The 21958-nt window shown below is 44.1% G+C and overlaps 1 protein-coding gene across 2 annotated transcripts in view; it reads left to right on the top strand.

The window, feature by feature from the left end:
• Positions 1–21770, top strand: part of LOC110531563 (phosphofurin acidic cluster sorting protein 1) — a 94822-nt gene extending 73052 nt beyond the window's left edge. Inside the window, exons 7-24 of one of the 2 annotated variants that reach the window (XM_036987390.1) lie at positions 909–986; positions 3647–3706; positions 5751–5911; positions 6641–6740; positions 7205–7273; positions 7550–7671; positions 7822–7969; positions 10696–10800; positions 10895–11001; positions 11418–11572; positions 11692–11802; positions 11901–12003; positions 12096–12138; positions 12293–12335; positions 13985–14126; positions 16743–16981; positions 17180–17299; positions 17789–21770. In XM_036987390.1, the coding sequence (XP_036843285.1) occupies positions 909–986; positions 3647–3706; positions 5751–5911; positions 6641–6740; positions 7205–7273; positions 7550–7671; positions 7822–7969; positions 10696–10800; positions 10895–11001; positions 11418–11572; positions 11692–11802; positions 11901–12003; positions 12096–12138; positions 12293–12335; positions 13985–14126; positions 16743–16981; positions 17180–17299; positions 17789–17907 (2025 nt within the window). In that variant the 3' untranslated portion in view covers positions 17908–21770. Of the gene's footprint in view, positions 1–908; positions 987–3646; positions 3707–5750; positions 5912–6640; positions 6741–7201; positions 7274–7549; positions 7672–7821; positions 7970–10695; positions 10801–10894; positions 11002–11417; positions 11573–11691; positions 11803–11900; positions 12004–12095; positions 12139–12292; positions 12336–13984; positions 14127–16742; positions 16982–17179; positions 17300–17788 lie in introns of both variants that reach the window. The other variant, XM_036987389.1, reaches the window with a different exon arrangement.
• The last annotated feature ends 188 nt before the right edge of the window (positions 21771–21958 follow it).

The following is a 21958-nucleotide window of genomic DNA, read 5'->3' as shown; positions in this document are numbered from 1 at the left end:
AGAGAGGGGGACACGGCTAAGAGAAGGGAACACGGCTCAGAGAGGACAGAGGAATAGAGTGAAAGGAGGGATGGAAGGGGTCAGGAGTGAAGGAGAGGACCAGTGAGATGTGAAAGGAAGGAGGTCACGGTCGGTGTGGTATAAATAACCTGGAGATCGCTGTGTGTGTGATGCTCTTAATAACTCTCTCTCTCTCTCTCTCTCTCTCTGTCTCTTTCTGTCCCTCTCTGTCTCTCTCTTTCATGTTCTCTCTCTCTCACTGTCTCTGTTTCTGTCTTTGTCTCTCTCACTGTCTTTGTCTCTCTCTCGCTGTCTCTCTCTCTGTCTCGTTCTCTTTCTGTCTTTCTCTCCCTTTCTCCTCCTGTCTCTTACTCTCTCTCTTTCTGTTTTTTTCTCTCTCTCTCTCTCTTTGTCTCTCTCTCCTTGTCTCTTTTGCTGTCTCTCTCTCTGTCTTTCTCTTGCTGTCTCTCTCTCTGTCTCTCTCTTGCTGTCTCTCTCTCTGTCTCTCTCTTTGTCTTTATCTCTCTCTCTGTCTGTCTTTGTCTTTGTCTCTCTGTCTCTCTCTTTTCTCTCTCTGTCTCTCTCTTTTCTCTCTCTGTCTCTCTCTGCCTCTCTCTTTGTCTCTCTCTTTGTCTTTGTCTCTCTCTCTGCCTCTCTCTCGCTGTCTTTGTCTCTCTCTGTCTGTCGCTCTCTCTGCCTCTCTCTCGCTGTCTTTGTCGCTCTCTCTCGCTGTCTGTCTCTCGCTCTCTCTCTCTGTCTCTCTCTCTCGCTGTCTCTCTCTCTCCTTCTGTCTTTGTCTCTATGTCTTTCTCTCAAACTGTCTGTCTTTCTTGCTGTCTCTCTTGCTGTCTCTCTCTCTCTGTCTTTCTGTCTCGATCTCTCTGTCTTTGTCTCTCTCTCTCTCTCAGTATCTGTATGATGAAGAGGATGAGGTGAGGAAGAAAAAGCCTAGACGGAAGCTCACATCCAACGCCTCCATCACTAGAGTGAGAAACTCTTTCACTCCCTCCTCCTCCTCTCATCCTCCCCTCTATCCTCCTCTCTCTCCATCCCTCTCCTCAGTCAGCCTCTCCCTCTATCTCCTCTCTCTCCATCCCTCTGTCAGCCTCTCCCTCTATCTCCTCTCTCTCTATCCCTCTCCTCAGTCAGCCTCTCCCTCTATCCTCCTCTCTCTCCATCCCTCTCCTCAGTCAGCCTCTCCCTCTATCTCCTCTCTCTCCTCAGTCAGCCTCTCCCTCTATCTCCTCTCTCTCATCCCTCTCCTCAGTCAGCCTCTCCCTCTATCCTCCTCTCTCTCCATCCCTCTCCTCAGTCAGCCTCTCCCTCTATCTCCTCTCTCTCCTCAGTCAGCCTCTCCCTCTATCTCCTCTCTCTCCTTCCCTCTTCTCAGTCAGCCTCTCCCTCTATCTCCTCTCTCTCCATCCCTCTCCTCAGTCAACCTCTCCCTCTATCCTCCTCTCTCTCCATCCCTCTCCTCAGTCAGCCTCTCCCTCTATCTCCTCTCTCTCCATCCCTCTCCACAGTCAGCCTCTCCCTCTATCTCCTCTATCTCCACCCCTCTCCTCAGTCAGCCTCTCCCTCTATCTCCTCTCTCTCCTCAGTCAGCCTCTCCCTCTATCCTACTCTCTCTCCATCCCTCTGTCAGCCTCTCCCTCTATCCTCCTCTCTCTCCATCCCTCTCCTCAGTCAGCCTCTCCCTCTATCTCCTCTCTCTCCATCCCTCTCCTCAGTCAACCTCTCCCTCTATCTCCTCTCTCTCCATCCCTCTCCTCAGTCAGCCTCTCCCTCTATCTCCTCTCTCTCCATCCCTCTCCTCAGTCAGCCTCTCCCTCTATCTCCTCTCTCTCCATCCCTCTTCTCAGTCTGCCTCTCCCTCTATCCTCCTCTCTCTCATCCCTCTCCTCAGTCAGCCTCTCCCTCTATCCTCCTCTCTCTCCATCCCTCTCCTCAGTCAGCCTCTCCCTCTATCCTCTCTCTCCACCCCTCTCTTCAGTCAGCCTCTCCCTCTATCCTCCTCTCTCTCCATCCCTCTCCTCAGTCAGCCTCTCCCTCTATCTCCTCTCTCTCCATCCCTCTCCTCAGTCAGCCTCTCCCTCTATCTCCTCTCTCTCCATCCCTCTCCTCAGTCAGCCTCTCCCTCTATCCTCCTCTCTCTCCATCCCTCTCCTCAGTCAGCCTCTCCCTCTATCCTCCTCTCTCTCCACCCCTCTCCTCAGTCAGCCTCTCCCTCTATCCTCCTCTCTCTCCATCCCTCTCCTCAGTCAGCCTATCCCTCTATCCTCCTCTCTCTCCACCCTTCTCCTCAGTCAGCCTCTCTCTCCATCTCTCTCCTCAGTCAGCCTCTCCCTCTATCTCCTCTCTCTCCATCCTTCTCCTCAGTCAGCCTCTCCCTCTATCTCCTCTCTCTCCATCCCTCTCCTCAGTCAGCCTCTCCCTCTATCTCCTCTCTCTCCATCCCTCTCCTCAGTCAGCCTCTCCCTCTACCTCCTCTCTCTCCATCCCTCTCAGTCAGCCAGTGTCCCGGGAGGAAAACAGACAATTCAGACAATTTAACCAATCACCCACGCAAACAAAACACACACACACACACATACACACATATACACACACACGGCCAAAACCGATTAACATAGACTTGTCGGCAGCTCCGTAAATTGCGATGAGGCAGCGATTTGTAGTGACAAGGGCAGTGTATCAGGGGTTTGTATAAGTCTTTGCTGTATTTATGTTGTGTGTGTGTGTGTGTGTGTGTGTGTGTGTGTGTGACAGCGGGAGGGAATCGGGAGGGAGGGTTATTAATGGGTTTGTCCTGTGAAGGTCACGGTGGGGCTGTCTGTCATCACTGCTCCCTAACAACACCGCCTGTGGACACACACAAACACACACACACACACACTACTCCCCAGTCACACCACCTGCGGCCAGCAGACAGCGCAGAATGAGGCCATGGCTGTAATATCCCCTGAATGACACATCACACTGTACGCTATCCAACATCAATTTAATAATGATCTTCATCATCGTCAGCATTAGCATTAGCCACCTCAAATGATCTGTTTTCTAGTCCAGCAGTCCAGTTGATATTCATTACTGTCTTTGTAGACAGGGTGTCACGACTTCCGCCAAAGTCAGTCCCTCTCCTTGTTGGGGCGGTGTTCGGCGGCCGACGTCACCGATCTTCGAGCCATCGCTGATCCATTTTTCATTTTCCATTGCTTTTGTCTTGTCTTCCTACACACCTGGTTCCAATCCCATCAATTCCATGTTGTGTATTTAACCCTCTGTTTCCCCTCATGTCCTTGTCGGAGATTGTTTGATTGTATGTGATGTGCATGTATTATGTTGGTGTGCGACGGGTTTTGTTCCCAGTTTTGTTATTTTGTACATTTTGGTTTTTGGAGTTTTATCAGCATTTATTAAACAACTCCGTTTTACCAAGTTCGTTCTCCTGCGCCTGGCTTTCCTGCCACCAACACGCACCGATTACACAGCGTCCTAATCAAGAGGCAGCAACAATAGAAAAGGGTCTGAAACAGGGAGGGATGGCCCAGGTGGCTGGTAGACAGTTATCCATTAACTCATGGTTCTGTGGGTCATTAGACAGAACACTTGACTCAGCGGAAAATCATCCTGGTCTCTTTTACAGCAACCCAACATCAAGCAGAAGTTTGTGGCCCTGCTGAAAAGATTCAAAGTTTCAGATGAGGTAAGCATCTCTCTCTCTCTTCCTTTCCGTTTCTCTCTTATCTCTCGCTCTCTCCTTTCTCTCTGTCTCTCTCTCGCTCTCCTATCTCTCTCTCTCTCTCTGTGTGTCTCTCTCGCTCTCTCCTATCTATCTCTCTCTGTCTGTCTCTCTCTATCTCTCTCTCTGTCTCTCTCCTATCTTTCTCTCTCTCTGTGTGTCTCTCTCACTCTCTCCTATCTATCTCTCTCTGTCTGTCTCTCTCTCTCTCTCTCTGTCTCTCTCTCCTATCTCTCTCTCTCTCTGTGTGTCTCTCTCTCGCTCTCTCCTATCTATCTCTGTCTCTCTCTCTCTGTCTCTCTCTGTCTCTCTTACTTATTGACTAAGAGATATAAAATGTGTCTGAACTCAAACTTTCAGTTGTTACTTTCTCTGTCTTATACATTCACGTGCAGTTTTCCCCCTCTCTGTTTTGCTTCCTTCACTCATCTCTGAACACCTTTTGTATCATTGTAATTGAAGGTGTTGGTGTACTATGCTGTGTACTATGCTGTGTACTATGTACTATACGGTGTACTATGTACTATGCAGTGTACTATGTACTGTGCTGTGTACTATGCGGTGTACTATGTACTATGCAGTGTGCAATGCGGTGTACTATGCCGTGTATTATGCGGTGTACTATGTACTATGCCGTGTGCAATGGGGTGTACTATACAGTGTACTATATACTATGCGGGGTACTATACAGTGTGCTATGCGGTGTACTATGTACTATGCAGTGTGCAATGTGGTGTACTATACAGTGTACTATATACTATGTGGTGTACTATGCCATGTATTATGCAGTGTACTATGTACTATGCAGTGTACTATGTGCTATGCAGTGTACTATGCAGTGTACTATGTACTATGCAGTGTACTATTCGGTGTACTATGTGCTATGCGGTGTACTATGCAGTGTACTATGTGCTATGCGGTGTACTATGCAGTGTACTATGTACTATGCAGTGTACTATGCAGTGTACTATGTACTATGCAGTGTACTATTCGGTGTACTATGTGCTATGCGGTGTACTATGCAGTGTAATATGCTGTGTACCATGCAGTGTACTATGTGCTATGCAGTGTACCATGTACTATGCGGTGTACTATGTGCTATGCAGTGTACTGTGCGGTGTACTATGTGATATGCTGTGTACTATGCAATGTAATATGTGCTATGCAGTGTACTATGTGCTATGCAGTGTACTTTGCGGTGTACTATGCAGTGTGCTATGCTGTGTACCATGCGGTGTACTATGTACTATGCAGTGCACTGTGCACTATGCAGTGTACTATGTACTATGCAGTGTACTATGTACTATGCTGTGTACTATGTTGTGTACTATGTACTATGCAGTGTACTATGCTGTGTACTATGTACTATGCTGTGTACTATGTACTATGCAGTGTACTATGCACTATGCAGTGTACTATGCTGTGTACTATGCAGTGTACTATGCTGTGTACTATGTACTATGCAGTGTACTATGCTGTGTACTATGTACTATGCAGTGTACTATGTACTATGCAGTGTACTATGCAGTGTACTATGCTGTGTACTATGTACTATGCAGTGTACTATGTACTATGCAGTGTACTATGCTGTGTACTATGCAGTGTACTATGTACTATGCAGTGTACTATGCAGTGTACTATGTATGCGGTGTGCTTTGCAGTGCTGGAGATGTGGTAGCACAACTGAGAGCCCTGTGTGTGTGTGTGTGTGTGTGTGTGTGTGTGTGTGTGTGTGTGTGTGTGTGTATTTGATCACTGCTAATGCCTCTGTGTTTGTGTTTGTGTGTGTGTATCATCCATGTATTTGATCACTGCTAATGCCCCTGTGCGTGTGCGTGTGTGTGTGTGTGTGTGTGTGTGTGTGTATCCATGTATTTGATCACTGCTAATGTGTGTGTGTGTGTGTGTTTGATCACTGCTAATGCCCCTGTGTGTTTATGTGTGTATCCATGTATTTGATCACTGCTAATGCCCGTGTGTGTGTGTGTGTGTGTGTGTGTGTGTGCAGGTGGGTTTTGGTCTGGAGCATGTCTCTAGAGAACAGATCCAGGAAGTGGAGGAGGATTTAGATGAGTTGTATGACAGTCTGGAGATGTACAACCCCTCTGACAGCGGACCAGAGATGGAGGAGACGGACAGCATCCTCAGCACACCCAAACCTAAACTCAGGTAGCTGTTATGGTGCCACACACAGCCAGAACCCGCAGTGCGTCTAACCCAAACAGTCAGCAACGTATATGTAAGAGGCCTATAGAGGAATCAACGCTCCTGAGTCTCTGTGTGAAGTATACATTCCCATATAAGGGACGTAGGCACAAAGGAAGTGCAGTTACGGCCAGTTAGTACCTCAGTATGCTGCCCCCTCTGCTGGTCAACAAATGACAGTACATTCTACTGTTATTGAGAATACTCTGGTATGATTATGAACACTGGTATGATTATGAACACTGGTATGATTATGAACACTGGTATGATTATGAACACTGGTATGATTATGAACACTGGTATGTTTATGAACACTGGTATGTTTATGAACACTGGTATGTTTATGAACTCTGGTATGATTATGAACACTGGTATGTTTATGAACACTGGTATGATTATGAACACTGGTATGATTATGAACACTGGTATGTTTATGAACACTGGTATGTTTATGAACACTTGTCATTCCTAAACATCCGATTCTCATCAGCTTATCAAGCCACTATTCCACTAATCAAATGAATAGATGGATGGTGAAATGGATTCATAATCTTCGGTTGAACTTGGCTTTCGGTCTTGATCATTAGAACTTGATAGATTAGGGAACGGTGTATGTGATTGGTTTAAAAATGTGTCAGAAAAGTGTTTCAATCTGTGCTAACATGTATTGCTCCTCTGTGTGTGGCCATCCAGGCCGTTCTTTGAGGGGATGTCTCAGTCCAGCTCTCAGACAGAGATCACCAGTCTGAACAGCAGAGGGGGGAGCCTGGGACGTGACGCCTGCTTCAACCCTGTAAGTAAGATGGGGGGGAGGGAAGGAGAGAGGTGAGAGTGGGGGAGATAGAGCATCCGGGGGGTAGAGGGTGGAGAGAGCCAGGAAGGAAGAGAGGGAGGGAGGAGGGGAGAGAGAGAGAGAGGGAGGAGGGGAGAGAGAGGGGGAGGGAGATATGAGGGGTGAATGAGAGTGGGGGAGATATGGGGGGAGAGGGAGGAGGGGAGAGAGAGAGAGGGAGGGGAGAGTTAGGGATACAGGAGGGGAGAGAGAGAGAGAGGGAGGTGAGAGAGGGAGGGAGGAGGGGAGAGAGAGAGGGAGACAGGAGGGGAGAGAGGGAGGGAGGAGGGAAGAGAGAGGGAGGGAGGAAGGGAGAAACATCTTGTAGATGGGTTGTAAACAGAATGGAGACAGAGGAGAGAGACTGAAGGATTGAGATTCCCTGCAGGTGAGGTGTGACTGTGTTTCCCGTGTGTCTCCAGCAGGGGGAGCAGATGAAACACTCTCACAGTCGTAACCTGGAGGTAGAGGCCCTCTCCGAGACAGACACACTGGTGAGACACTCAATCAAAATGTATTGGTCACGTACACAGATTTGCAGATGTTAAAGCAGGTGCTGTTGTTTCTAGTAGCGTGTCTCACAAACACGATACATGTACGGAAATAATCTGAACAAAACATCTAGAAATGCCAGAACGAGTCCAATTAACAATCCAGAGTAGATATGTGTGTGTGTGTGTGTGTGTGTGTGTGTGTGTGTGTGTGTGTGTGTGTTTAGTTGTAGTAGTAGAAGTCAACTCGAGGTAATGTGTGTCGTGTCGTGTGTGTAGGAGTTGAACGATCAAGAGATGTTTCCAGAGGCCCCCTGCATTAAGGTGTCGGTGGCTGAGAAACCCTGTACGCCCCTGAAGAGCAGTAAGAGTGAAGGAGGACAGACTATGCCCTCTCCCAGGTAACGAACACAAACAAGCACCAACACAATCACTTTTTCCATTTCCATTTTTCTCTTAAGAGGCCAGGTAGAATATTTTCCATTTCATACTCCTCTGGGTAATGTTGCTACGGGCTACAGGTTGATTTAGAGTTGAAACATCTCCCTCAGGTTGGACGGCGGAGGCCACACCCCCAAACAGAAGAGACAGAGCAATACTCCTATGAAGGAGAGGCAGCTGTCTAAACCAATCAGTGAAGGGGCGAAGACCAACATCTCTGACAGCGAGAGGTCCCCCGAACTGGGACACAGATCACAGGTAACACACACACATTCTTAGACATATATGTTCATACTGGTATATGTAAACATTCATTGATGCTCTTCAAACATACACATGAAATTCTTACTTAGAGAATGTCACACTCTCACATACTGTATGCACACACACACACACGTCTTACTATACTTGTGAGGACTTTTTGGGGACCAACAATTGATTCTCGTTCAAAATCCTTTTTACCTAACCCTTACCATAACCTTAACCTCAAAACCTAACCCTACCCTAACCCCTAAACCTAACCCTTACCCTAACCTTAACCCCTAAACTTAACCCTAACCTTAACCCCTAAACCTAATCCTTACCCTAACCTTAACCCCTAAACCTAACCCCTAAACCTAACCCCTACCCTAACCTTAACCCCTAAACCTAATCCTTACCCTAACATTAACCCCTAAACCTAACCCTTACCTTAACTCCAAAACCTTACCCTAACCTTACCCCTAAACCTAAAGTAGCCTTTTTACAAGTGAGGACCAGACTTCTGGTTCTCACAAGTATAGTAACATATATACACACAAACACACACACAGCTCTTACAGCAAGGGGTCCTATAGTTCCAGTTGTCAGAACTAGTTTTAGGACGCCACAGCACATTATATATAAAAAAAACACAGCACATTATATAAAATAAAAAAATACAGCACATTATATAAATAAATAAAAACAGCACATTATATAAATAAATAAAAACAGCACATTATATAAAAAACACAGCACATTATATAAAATAAAAAACACAGCACATTATATAAAATAAAAAACACAGCACATTATATAAAATAAAAAAATACAGCACATTATATAAATAAATAAAAACAGCACATTATATAAAAAACACAGCACATTATATAAAATAAAAAACACAGCACATTATATATAAAAAAAACACAGCACATTATATAAAATAAAAAAATACAGCACATTATATAAATAAATAAAAACAGCACATTATATAAATAAATAAAAACAGCACATTATATAAAAACCACAGCACATTATATAAAAAAACAGCACATTATATAAAATAAAAAAATACAGCACATTATATAAATAAATAAAAACAGCACATTATATAAAAAACACAGCACATTATATAAAATAAAAAACACAGCACATTATATAAAATAAAAAACACAGCACATTATATAAAATAAAAAAATACAGCACATTATATAAATAAATAAAAACAGCACATTATATAAAAAACACAGCACATTATATAAAATAAAAAACACAGCACATTATATATAAAAAAAACACAGCACATTATATAAAATAAAAAAATACAGCACATTATATAAATAAATAAAAACAGCACATTATATAAAAAACACAGCACATTATATATAAAAAAACAGCACATTATATAAAATAAAAAAATACAGCACATTATATAAATAAATAAAAACAGCACATTATATAAATAAATAAAAACAGCACATTATATAAATAAATAAAAACAGCACATTATATAAATAAATAAAAACAGCACATTATATAAAATAAAAAAATACAGCACATTATATAAATAAATAAAAACAGCACATTATATAAATAAATAAAAACAGCACATTATATAAATAAATAAAAACAGCACATTATATAAAAACCACAGCACATTATATAAAAAAAAACACAGCACATTATATAAAAAAACAGCACATTATATATATAAAAAAACACAGCACATTATATACAAAAAACACAGCACATTATATATATAAAAAAAACACAGCACATTATATACAAAAAACACAGCACATTATATATATAAAAAAACACAGCACATTATATATATAAAAAAACAGCACATTATATATATAAAAAAACACAGCACATTATATATATAAAAAAACACAGCACATTATATATATAAAAAAACACAGCACATTATATATATAAAAAAACACAGCACATTATATACAAAAAACACAGCACATTATATATATAAAAAAACACAGCACATTATATATATAAAAAAACACAGCACATTATATATATAAAAAAACACAGCACATTATATAAAAAAACAGCACATTATATATATATAAAAAAACAGCACATTATATACAAAAAACACAGCACATTATATATATAAAAAAATACAGCACATTATATAAATAAATAAAAACAGCACATTATATACAAAAAACACAGCACATTATATTAAAAATACTGCACATTATATATAAAAAACACAGCACATGTATAAAACACAGCACATTAAATATAAAACACTGTACATTATATATAAAACACTGCACATTATATAAAAGACACAGCACATTATATATAAAACCCTGCACATTATACGCCAAGAAACAAAGCTCGTCTCTCTCCCTCTTGATCTCTTCTTCAAGTCTGAATAAAGCACATAAATGTACCCATGACGACGTGAAGAAATTATGTATGTTTTTATGAGTCATCTAATAAGAAACTGTTCCACTTCATGTTTGTGTGGGTGTGTTTGTGGGTGCGTGCTGTGTGTTTGTGTGCGTGCTGTGTGTGTGTTTGTGTGCGTGCTGTGTGTGTGGGTGCGTGCGTGCTGTGTGTTTGTGTGCGTGCTGTGTGTGGGTGCGTGCGTGCGCACGCGTGCTGTGCGTGTGGGTGCATGCTATGCGTGTGGGTGCGTGCTGTGTGTGTGGGTGCGTGCTGTGTGTGTGGGTGCGTGCTGTGTGTTTGGGTGCGTGCTGTGGGTGTAGGTCCTGAGGAAGGCGGTGTATGATCAGCTAAACCATGTCCTGCTGTCTGACTCTGCTCTTCCTGAGAGTCTCATCCTGGTCAATGGCACCGACTGGCAGGGCCAGGTAACAACTATGTAGAAGTGTGCATGTTGCAGCAGAACAAACGCGTATGTTGCCGCAGTTCCCTAAGTGTCTGTGGTGTGTGTGTGTGTTCCAGTACGTGGTAGAGCAGCTGCAGGTACAGAGGCACCCGGTGGTGTGTACGTGTTCAGGTGCTGAGATCCAGGCGGTGCTTTCTGCTGTCCTCACACGCATCCAGAAGTTGTGAGTCTCACACACACACACACGGACACACACACACAAAGTTGTGAGTCTGTCGGATCTAACACGTTTTGTATGATCTGTTAATCTGTCTGTCTATGAAATATTTAGACCTCAGAGCTCACAGTCACAGACAATATTCAGTTGATTCTCTTCGCTCATTTATTCCACTGTCGCTATCTTTGCTTTTCACTCCTTCCTGCATCCTTTCTTTTTATCCTATCTCTTTCCGCTTCTCTGCCCCCATCTTTCTCTCTTTATCTTCCTCTTTCTTTCCTGCTTCTCTCCCTCTCTTCTTCTTCTTCCCTGTTTTCCTCTCTCTCCCTCCATCCCTCTGCACTCTGTATTGATGAAGTCCTGAGTTAAGGCTGTAAGACGTCAGTGATTATCTTTAACCATCTCCCCTCTCTCCCTCTCAGTTGTAACTGTAACTCGTCCATGCCCAGGCCAGTCAAGGTGGCAGTGGTGGGCAGTCAGAGCTACCTCAGTGCCATTCTGCAGTTCTTCGTCACCCAGCTGGCCAGCAAGACCTCTGATTGGCTCAGCCACCTGAGGTTCCTGGTGGTGCCTCTGGGTGAGACAAACAACATGGCCGTCGGTATCCATGATGACCAGCGTGGCGATGGGTTGTTGATGTATGAAAGAGTTGTTGTCGTCAGGCTGATCACTAAAATAGAACCCTCTCTCTCATAGGCTGTCATCCTGTTGCTAAGCACCTGGGTGCCCTAGACAACCGTTACAGCTCTGCATTCTTAGATGGGGCGTGGGGAGACGTGTTCATCCACTCTGAACCCCCACAGAAAGGTAAACACATACTGGATCTGGATACATAACGTTAGCACACAGGGCCTGACCTCTGACCAGTGACCTCTAACCCTTTGACCTGTTTCCCTGCACTGTAGTTCAGTTGGACGTGGCAGGTAGGATCTCTCAGTACATCAGTGGCGCCACAGTCACACACCAGCTGCCCATCGCTGAGGCCATGCTTACCTGTAAACACAGGACGTGAGTGGTAACACACACACACACTTTAACCAGAAGATGGTATTTCATTCAAACCCATATAAAACATTCTCTCTCTCTCTCTCTCTCTCCAGGCACGATGAAGATTCCTACCAGAAGTTCATTCCCTTCATTGGGGTATGTGTACAAACCAAACTTCTAGTTCTCTCTGTGGCCTTTTCCATAGAGCTACCCTTGAGTTTCTATAGGAACTCTTCAGCTGATTTAAGGTGTTGGAATATGAGGTGTTTTTCCTGATGTTGCAGTAACAGGATGTTGTCATGTCTCTCAGGTGGTGAAGGTTGGTCTGATTGAGCATGGTCCATCCTCTACTGGTAGGTGGTTTAAAAAGCAATAAAGACATTCACTTTGTTACCTCTAAAGATATATCTTCCAAAAAGCATGCCTATTTTATGACATATACATTACTGGTCAAAAGTTTGAGAACGTCTACTCATTCAAGGGTTTTTCTTTATTTTTACTATTTTCTACATTGTAGAATAAGAGTGAAGACATCAAAACTATGAAATAACACATATGGAATCATGTAGTTACCAAAAAAGTGTTAAACAAATCTAAATATATTTGAGATTCTTCAAATAGCCACTCTTTGGCTTGATGACAGCTTTGCACACTCTTGGGATTTTCTCAACCAGCTTCATGAGGTAGTCACCTGGAATGGATTTCAATTAACAGGTATGCCTTCTTAAAAGTTAATTTGTGGAATTTCTTTCCTTTTTAATGCGTTTGAGCCAATCAGTTGTGTTGTGACAAGGTCGGGGTGGTATACAGAACCAGTCCATATTATGGCAAGAACTGCTCAAATAAGCAAAGAGAAACAACAGTCCATCATTACTTTAAGACATGAAGGTCAGTCAATCCGGAAAATTTCAAGAACTTTGAAAGTTCCTTCAAGTGCAGTCACAAAAACCATCAAGCGCTATGATGAAACTGGCTCTCATGAGGACCGCCACAGGAAAGGAAGACCCAGAGTTACCTCTGCTTCAGAGGACAAGTTCATTAGAGTTACAAACCTCAGAAAATGCAGCCCAAATAAATGCTACACAGAGATCAAGTAACAGACACATCTCAACATCAACTGGCCACAGGAGACAGCGTGAATCAGGCCTTCATGGTCGAATTGCTGCAAAGAAACCACTACTAAAGGACACCAATAATAAGAAGAGACTTGCTTGGGCCAAGAAACACGGTCAATGGACGTTTGACCGGTGGAAATTTGAGATTTTTGGTTCCAACCACTGTGAGACGTGGTGTGGTTGGATGATCTCTGCATGTGTATTTCCCACCATAAAGCATGGAGGAGGAGGTGTGATGGTGTGGGGTGCTTTGCTGGTGACACTGTGATTTATTTAGTATTAAAGGCACACTTAACCAGCATGGCTACCACAGCATTCTGCAGCGATACACCATCCCTTCTGGTTTGGGCTTAGTGGGCCTATGACTCAACACACCTCCAGTCTGTGTAAGAGCTATTTTACCAAGAAGGAGAGTGATGGAGTGCTGCATCAGATGACCTGGCCTCCACAATCACCGGACCTCAACCTAATTGAGATGGTTTGGGATGAGTTGGACCACAGAGTGAAGGAAAAGCAGCCAACAAGTGCTCAGCATATGTGGGAAGTCCTTCAAGACTGTTGGGAAAGCATTCTAGGTGAAGCTGGTATGCTAGAATGCCAAGAGTGTGCAAAGCTGTCATCAAGGCAAAGGGTGGCTATTTGAAGAATCTCAAATCTAAAATATATTTGGATTTTTTATAACACTTTTTTTGGTTACTACATGATTCCATATGTGTTATTTCATAGTTTTGATGTCTTCACTATTATTATACAATGTAGAAAATAGTAAAAATAAAGAAAAACCCTTGAATGAGTAGGTGTTCTAAACCTTTTTACCGGTAGTGTATATATACTTATTTTGAAACAAAATAATAACATTTATCTCACCGTCATCTATTCTTGCCTAGGAGACACAGAAGAGTGTGTGGCAGTGAGCCTTGCTGTTCCCTCTACGTCCCCTCCCTCCCACAGCTCTCCTGCTGGGCTGATCAAAGAGGCTGCCACTCCCCCCTCCTCTCCCTCCATGGGCAGTGTTCTGGCAGTACAGGGGTAGGTCTGCAACCCCTGGCATGGCTGTCGTCTTATATTTCTTATTAGAGGATCATTCCAGTTGCTACGTTTTCTCTTCTCTTTCTGGGCAATCATGAATGGATCATTTAAGTGCCAGAGAGTGTTTGGACACATATTTTATGTCTAAGTCCATGATAGGAACGCTAACCTATAGACAGGATACACTGTGGCCCCCAAGGACCTGACAGCGTTGCCTCTTCTCTGAGAGAGGGGGAAAAGAGAGAGAGGGATGGAGAGAGAGAGACAGAGTTAGAGAGAGAGCAAATCAAATCAAATTTTATTTGTCACATACATATGGTTAGCAGATGTTAATGCGAGTGTAGCGAAATGCTTGTGCTTCTAGTAACGACCATGCAGTAATAACCAACAAGTAATCTAGCTAACAATTCCAAAACTACTACCTTATAGACACAAGTGTAAGGGGATAAAGAATATGTACATAAAGATATATGAATGAGTGATGGTACAGAGCGGCATAGGCAAGATACAGTAGATGGTATTGAGTGCAGTATATACATATGAGATGAGTATGTAAACAAAGTGGCATAGTTTAAGTGGCTAGTGATACATGTATTACATAAAGATGCAGTAGATGATATAGAGTACAGTATATACATATGAGATTAATAATGTAGGGTATGTAAACATTATATTAGGTAGCATTGTTTAAAGTGGCTAGTGATATATTTTACATCATTTCCCATCAATTCCCATTATTAAAGTGGCTCTAGTTGAGTCAGTGTGTTGGCAGCAGCCACTCAATGTTAGTGGTGGCTGTTTAACAGTCTGATGGCCTTGAGATAGAAGCTGTTTTTCAGTCTCTCGGTCCCAGCTTTGATGCACCTGTACTGACCTCGCCTTCTGGATGATAGCGGGGTGAACAGGCAGTGGCTCGGGTGGTTGTTGTCCTTGATGATCTTTATGGCCTTCCTGTGACATCGGGTGGTGTAGGTGTCCTGGAGGGCAGGTAGTTTGCCCCAGGTGATAAGTTGTGCAGACCTCACTACCCTCTGGAGAGCCTTACGGTTGTGGGCGGAGCAGTTGCCGTACCAGGCGGTGATACAGCCCGACAGGATGCTCTCGATTGTGCATCTGTAGAAGTTTGTGAGTGCTTTTGGTGACAAGCCGAATTTCTTCAGCCTCCTGAGGTTCTTCACGATGCTGTCTGTGTGGGTGGACCAATTCAGTTTGTCTGTGATGTGTACGCCGAGGAACTTAAAACTTACTACCCTCTCCACTACTGTTCCATCGATGTGGATAGGGGGGTGTTCCCTCTGCTGTTTCCTGAAGTCCACAATCATCTCCTTAGTTTTGTTGACGTTGAGTGTGAGGTTATTTTCCTGACACCACACTCCGAGGGCCCTCACCTCCTCCCTGTAGGCCGTCTCGTCATTGTTGGTAATCAAGCCTACCACTGTTGTGTCGTCCGCAAACTTGATGATTGAGTTGGAGGCGTGCGTGGCCACGCAGTCGTGGGTGAACAGGGAGTACAGGAGAGGGCTCAGAACGCACCCTTGTGGGGCCCCAGTGTTGAGGATCAGCGGGGTGGAAATGTTGTTGCCTACCCTCACCACCTGGGGGCGGCCCGTCAGGAAGTCCAGTACCCAGTTGCACAGGGCGGGGTCGAGACCCAGGGTCTCGAGCTTGATGACGAGCTTGGAGGGCACTATGGTGTTAAATGCCGAGCTGTAGTCGATGAACAGCATTCTCACATAGGTATTCCTCTTGTCCAGATGGGTTAGGGCAGTGTGCAGTGTGGTTGAGATTGCATCGTCTGTGGACCTATTTGGGCGGTAAGCAAATTGGAGTGGGTCTAGGGTGTCAGGTAGGGTGGAGGTGATATGGTCCTTGACTAGTCTCTCAAAGCACTTCATGATGACGGAAGTGAGTGCTACGGGGCGGTAGTCGTTTAGCTCAGTTACCTTAGCTTTCTTGGGAACAGGAACAATGGTGGCCCTCTTGAAGCATGTGGGAACAACAGACTGGGATAGGGATTGATTGAATATGTCCGTAAACACACCAGTCAGCTGGTCTGCGCATGCTCCGAGGCCACGGCAATAGAGAGAGAGGGGGATGGAGAGAGAGAGACAAAGAGTTAGAGAGAGAGGGATGGAGAGAGAGAAAGGGATGGAGAGAGACAAAAAGTTAGAGAGGGAGGTAAAAAGAGAGAGAGAGAAATATTCCCTACAGACCCTTTTCTCCTCAAAACAGATCAGATCATCCATCTCAGGTTCATTCTGTCCCCTTCTTGTCTGTCCTGCTGAAAGTCAAGTCTGACCACAGATAAAAACAAACACAGCAACATCAGCAGGTTCTAGTGTTATAGCCCATCATTGTGATGGGGTTTGGTGCTGTAACAGACTCTACTGTCCTCTGTGGCGTGACCTGACTCAGGGTCAGGGTTGATGCGCTGTTTGACATGTATGCCCCTGAATCCATAACCTGCTCTGTCACTAAATACCCCATACCTAAACCTCCCAAAACAACACAGCCTTTTGGCATTTTTAACCAAGAACCTCCGTAATTTCCCCTTTCCTGCATTGTACCCTAACCCCCACCTTTTCCTGTCTCCGGCCCCTCCCCTTCCTGTTCCAGGAGCCCCAGTATGCCTCATGGTGTGGACACCATCGGGCTGCAGGTGGACTACTGGCTGGCGTCGCTGGCGGAGAAGCGACGTGATGGGGAACGGCGTGACACGGGCGGTAAGAACACCCTGAAGAGTGCCTTCAGGTCCCTGCAGGTCAGCAGGCTACCAGGAGGGGGCATCGGTGAGACCCAGGCCCAGGTCAGCACCATGGCCATGACAGTGGTCACCAAGGAGAAGAACAAGAAGGGTAAAGAGTTTTAGAGTATAATTTATTTTATAATACACAGGCAAAGTCATTCAGCATTACAACAGTTTTTAATACGGAGACAGGAGGTGGAATGTATACATGCCCTCTAGTTCTGGTTTTCTTTCTTCCGTGCATTGAATTGTATTGTTATGAAGATTGACTCTCTCTCTCTCTCGATGTCGCTCTCGTTCTCTGTAGTTCCCACCATCTTCCTGGGTAAGAAACCGAAGGAGAAGGACGTAGACTCTAAGAGCCAGGTCATCGAGGCCATCAGCAGACTCATCTGTTCTGCCAAGCAGCATCATACCATGTTGAAAGGTACAGCAACATAACACAGGGAGGGAGGGAGGGAGGGAGGGAGGGAGGGAGGGAGGGAGGGATGATCCAGTGAAGGTGTACTGTAGAGGAATCTCTGAAAATAGGATGGGGAGGAAGAGAAACTGGAAGAGTGAGGGCGGAGGGAGGGCGGGGTGGGGGTGGAGGGAGGGTGGGGTAAGGGTGGAGTGAGGGTGGGGTGAGGGGAACATGATTTATTGGGGATGTTGTAGGAAAGAGGAAATGGAGAATGGGCTGTGTTAATGGACCTCTTAAGTGTCTCTAAGAGTGTGTCAGAAATAGCATCTTATTCCCTGTACAGGGCCCATTGGGCTCTGGTCAAAAGTAGTGCACTATATAGGGAATAGCCCTGGTCAAAAGTAGTATACTATATAGGGAATAGGGTGCCATTTCAGACACAGCCCCAAGTGTTCTCTGTCTGAACAACAGCCATACTTAGCTGTGTCTCCTTCCCTGTGTGTGTCCCTGCAGTGTCCATAGACGGAGTGGAGTGGAACGACGTCAAGTTCTTCCAACTGGCCGCCCAGTGGCCCACGCATGTCAAGTACTTCCCTGTTGGACTGTTTGGTTACAGCAAACCCCCCTCCTAGGGTCCACCCTTTACCCCTCCCCCTTGGCCCCCTTGCCTCAGCCAGTCCCATCCCACCTACGCACACAGACCCCGCCTCTCAGAACGCCATGGCACTTGTATTGGTCAATCACGATGGAGGGTTTTTTCTATATTTGTCTTATTTCTCTATAAGGAGGAATGGAGGGAAGGGGTGGAGCGCTACTTGTCACTTTACTGAATTAAAATGCCCCTCTCTCCCAGTGTGGTGTGTGTATGAGGGGAACACAGCACAAGATAACTAACTGCCTTTCAACTAACCGTAACGATGAGGTGCAACCCCACAAATAACTCCCATTATGACCCCTGACCCTTTAACCCCGACCGGTGTCTCTTATCACATTGAACCTGCCAACGGTCAATCCGTGCTCTAACCCAGACCTGCATGCTGTAAACTCCACCACCCACGTGCCAGTTATAACAAGAACATCATGTTGTGTTAACAGTAATGACATGGTTATTATGGGCTATGGAGGGGAACTGTGCATGACAAATGGAACAAACAGACAACACGTACAGTAGCAATGCTTTTCCTGCTCCCAAAATACAAGAAAAGGCTTTTTTCTCACCAGTGATATACGTTGATATGATATGCATCTGAAGAGTAAAAAATGGAAACGTTCCGTTTTGATGTTGTAACAACATTGTAGCTTTCTGTGAACAGCACAGTCCAGTCCTCCAAATTCAGAGCTCACTGTTTGTCCAAACTCTACTGCTGTCTGTAAGGCTTGTCCCTTTATCAATCAGTTATTGTGGTCGGCATTGTTCTCTTGATTTGATTAAATGACGATGTGTTCTAAGAAACACACTAGTCCTCTTGGCATCTAGAATGAACGCTGACCAGTCGTGAGTAACTTAGCGCTGGGTCACCTGTAGCCCTAACCCCACCTGTGCACTGTAAGTATTATGACCAATGTCAAGTATTACAATGACATTGTGTCCAATTTTGCTGTTATTATTATGATTTTCATGGTAACTTGGAGGTAGGAGGTTTCTCAGCAGTGACGTCAACATCTCGTGTAACTAACTCAATATCTGTCCCTGTTCTCTTTTGGGGGGGGGGGGGGCTCTTACAAATGAAGGGTTTTGCACCAAGGCCTTCAAACTCACTGAGAATGAATACACAGCTATGCATGTTCCACAAATAAGTCTGAATGATAGCATGCAAAGATTTCACAGTACGAGGATGCATTTCCAGCAGTCATTGGTGATATCCCCTGAACCTCATTTGAATGCAGATAATATTCATTGATTGCGTCTTCGTTTATTTGATCTCACTGTCGTCAGAAGCTTCATTATTTAGGAACACTCCATTTTTGTAAGTTTTAAACCCATTTTATCAGTGAATGTCTCGTTTAATTCGAGAGAGAAAAAAACTGATGGCAGGAGAGATTAGCGGACTGTTAATTTACAAATGAAACACTTTTTATAGGCCAGAACCAGCTGTTACTTCACTAGAGCATTTTCTGTTGTTCTTTGAACACAAACACACCATAATAATCTCTCTCCAAACTCCATAGTCAGTTGACCTTGTAACTTTGTAGCCTGTGAGCTTGGATACTTTGTGCAACTTCCCTTGTGAGTACCAAAGAGAGATATGGCCAGGGCAGTGGCACTATTCAAAGCAGACCATCAAACTCTGCTGCTCTTATTACGTGTCCCTGCCCACCAGCCACGGGCTAGACCCAGACACATATCTTCATCTGGACTTGGACCCATCTTTTAACTGACTGTATCTATGTATGTTATGTACGTGGTTGTATCTATGATGTGCAGATGTGTCTCCTTAACCACAGATCTAGGATCAGATTACCCTGCCCTCCAGTTCTAACCATAACCATTAGGGGGAGTTAAAACTACCTGACCCTGAATCAGTCGTTATGGGCGACATCTACTGCCAGAGCTCCAACTGCTCTTTGCCTTGCAACGTGTTATTAGCATCATAAGGAGTGTAAGATATGATTCTATTTGAACTGCTTTGTTTTCATAGGGGAATCGGAATTATTCAACGAACGGGACAGACAAAAATAATCACTGCCAAAAATGTCTGTTACATGGATATTACAGCCAAGCTGACGAGAGGGTGTAGATAGATATGTGTTCAGTGTTTTTGGTGACAACAACAAAACAAAACTTTAAATCATGATTCTTGTTCCAAAATAATGTATTTCAATGTTAGAAAAAGATGATGTTACCAAGAAACATTCCACTGTTTTACTCTCTCTCCTCTCCCCCTGTTCACAGTCTCTGTTCACAGTCTCTGTTCACAGTCTCTGTTCACAGTTCAGTCCCTGTTCACAGTCTCTGTTCACAGTTCAGTCCCTGTTCACAGTCTCTGTTCACAGTCTCTGTTCACAGTTCAGTCTCTGTTCACAGTCTCTGTTCACAGTTCAGTCCCTGTTCACAGTCTCTGTTCACAGTTCAGTCCCTGTTCACAGTTCAGTCCCTGTTCACAGTCTCTGTTCACAGTTCAGTCTCTGTTCACAGTTCAGTCTCTGTTCACAGTTCAGTCTCTGTTCACAGTTCAGTCCCCTGTCTTTCACCGGTCTCACCGTTGACATGTTGTTTGTTGTTTTTCCTACCTTCTCTAGCTAGGCCTATTCTTCCTGTGTGACTGTTGTCTCTAACTTGACCTGCTGTGTGTTAACCTGTGTCTCTAGCTGTACTGACCTGTGTCTCTAGCTGTACTGACCTGTGTCTCTAGCTGTACTGACCTGTGTCTCTAGCTGTACTGACCTGTGTCTCTAGCTGTACTGACCTGTGTCTCTAGCTGTACTGACCTGTGTCTCTAGCTGTACTGATCTGTGGTTGCTGTGATGGTCTTCATGACTAACGTATAGGGACAGGGTTGTGACTAAAGGGAGTATAGTCTACGATCGGAAGTTACTTTTCGTAGCAGGTTAGGAGAAAATTTGAGCTAATCCTAACCTTAACCTAAGTATCCTAATCTGCCACTTTAATTATCCTAACCTGCTTCTTGTTTCTCCTAACCTGCTACGAAAAAGTAACTTCCGGTCATAGCTGTACTCCCTCCAGTCAGAACCTAGGGACAGCAGTTATTCCTAACCATGTGACTTAGAACAACTCTGGGCCCTGGTTATAGTCTATACCAGAGGCGGAAGAGGAAGCAAGACATCTCGCTCCCTCATTTTTTTCTGGTTCATATACAGTCAATTAACTAAGTAGACCAGACCCAGCTGCTATCACATAAGATATCTTAATTTATCCACCGTCTTTGGTCTAAACCTATAACCAGGGCCCAGACTTCCTGTTCAGGTCACATGATCCTGAAAAACACCTGTCCCTAGTGAAGGGAAGAACAATATGATCTATTAATAAATCCCTTTAATTATCAATAATCTCCTTCCTCTCCTCTATCATCACAATGTGTTTCAGAACAAATGGAGTGAGAGGTCTAGAACAAACCGTAAGATCTAGAGTCTCTGTCAGGATTCCACAACCTTTGCTTCTAATAGAACCCATTTGAAAGGATCTCCCTGCTTGTAACATAGCAGCCTATCACAGAAGGGAATCAGTTTTTGTGTAACACTGCATAGACCATAGTTATGCTTTGTAGCTAGTAGTTTGAGGGGAGGATTCTAACGCTTGTGGATTTGGAGAGTATTTTTGCACATGCCATTGTTTCTTCAGCAGCTTTTTTTGCCTTTTGCCTATAAACAATAATAATGCTTGTACATACAAAACAAATGTACTTCTGTAATGTATCTTAGTCCTTGTTTTTTTATTTGAAATCTTTTGTAGTACTGCTTTTTTATGTTTATGTTGTGTGATGGAAAAGTGGAACTGTTCATTGTTTTTTAAATAAATACTCCTGATTTTTATGTCCTCTGGTGTATTTTCATTAATTTGAAAGTAATCTAGGAATTAACAACCTATTTTATAAATTTAAATTCAGTTCAAGTTTGTCTGGCATCTCTAGACAGTGGTGTAAAAATACTTAAAAGTACTACTTAAGTCGTTTTGGGGGGTATCTGTACTTTACTATTTCTATTTTTGACAACTTTTACTTTTAC

This window comes from Oncorhynchus mykiss, chromosome 9 (assembly GCF_013265735.2).
Source record: "Oncorhynchus mykiss isolate Arlee chromosome 9, USDA_OmykA_1.1, whole genome shotgun sequence".
NCBI classification, from domain to species: domain Eukaryota; kingdom Metazoa; phylum Chordata; class Actinopteri; order Salmoniformes; family Salmonidae; genus Oncorhynchus; species Oncorhynchus mykiss.
Note: the sequence above shows the minus strand (reverse complement) of the source record. Positions and strands in the feature narration are given on the sequence as shown.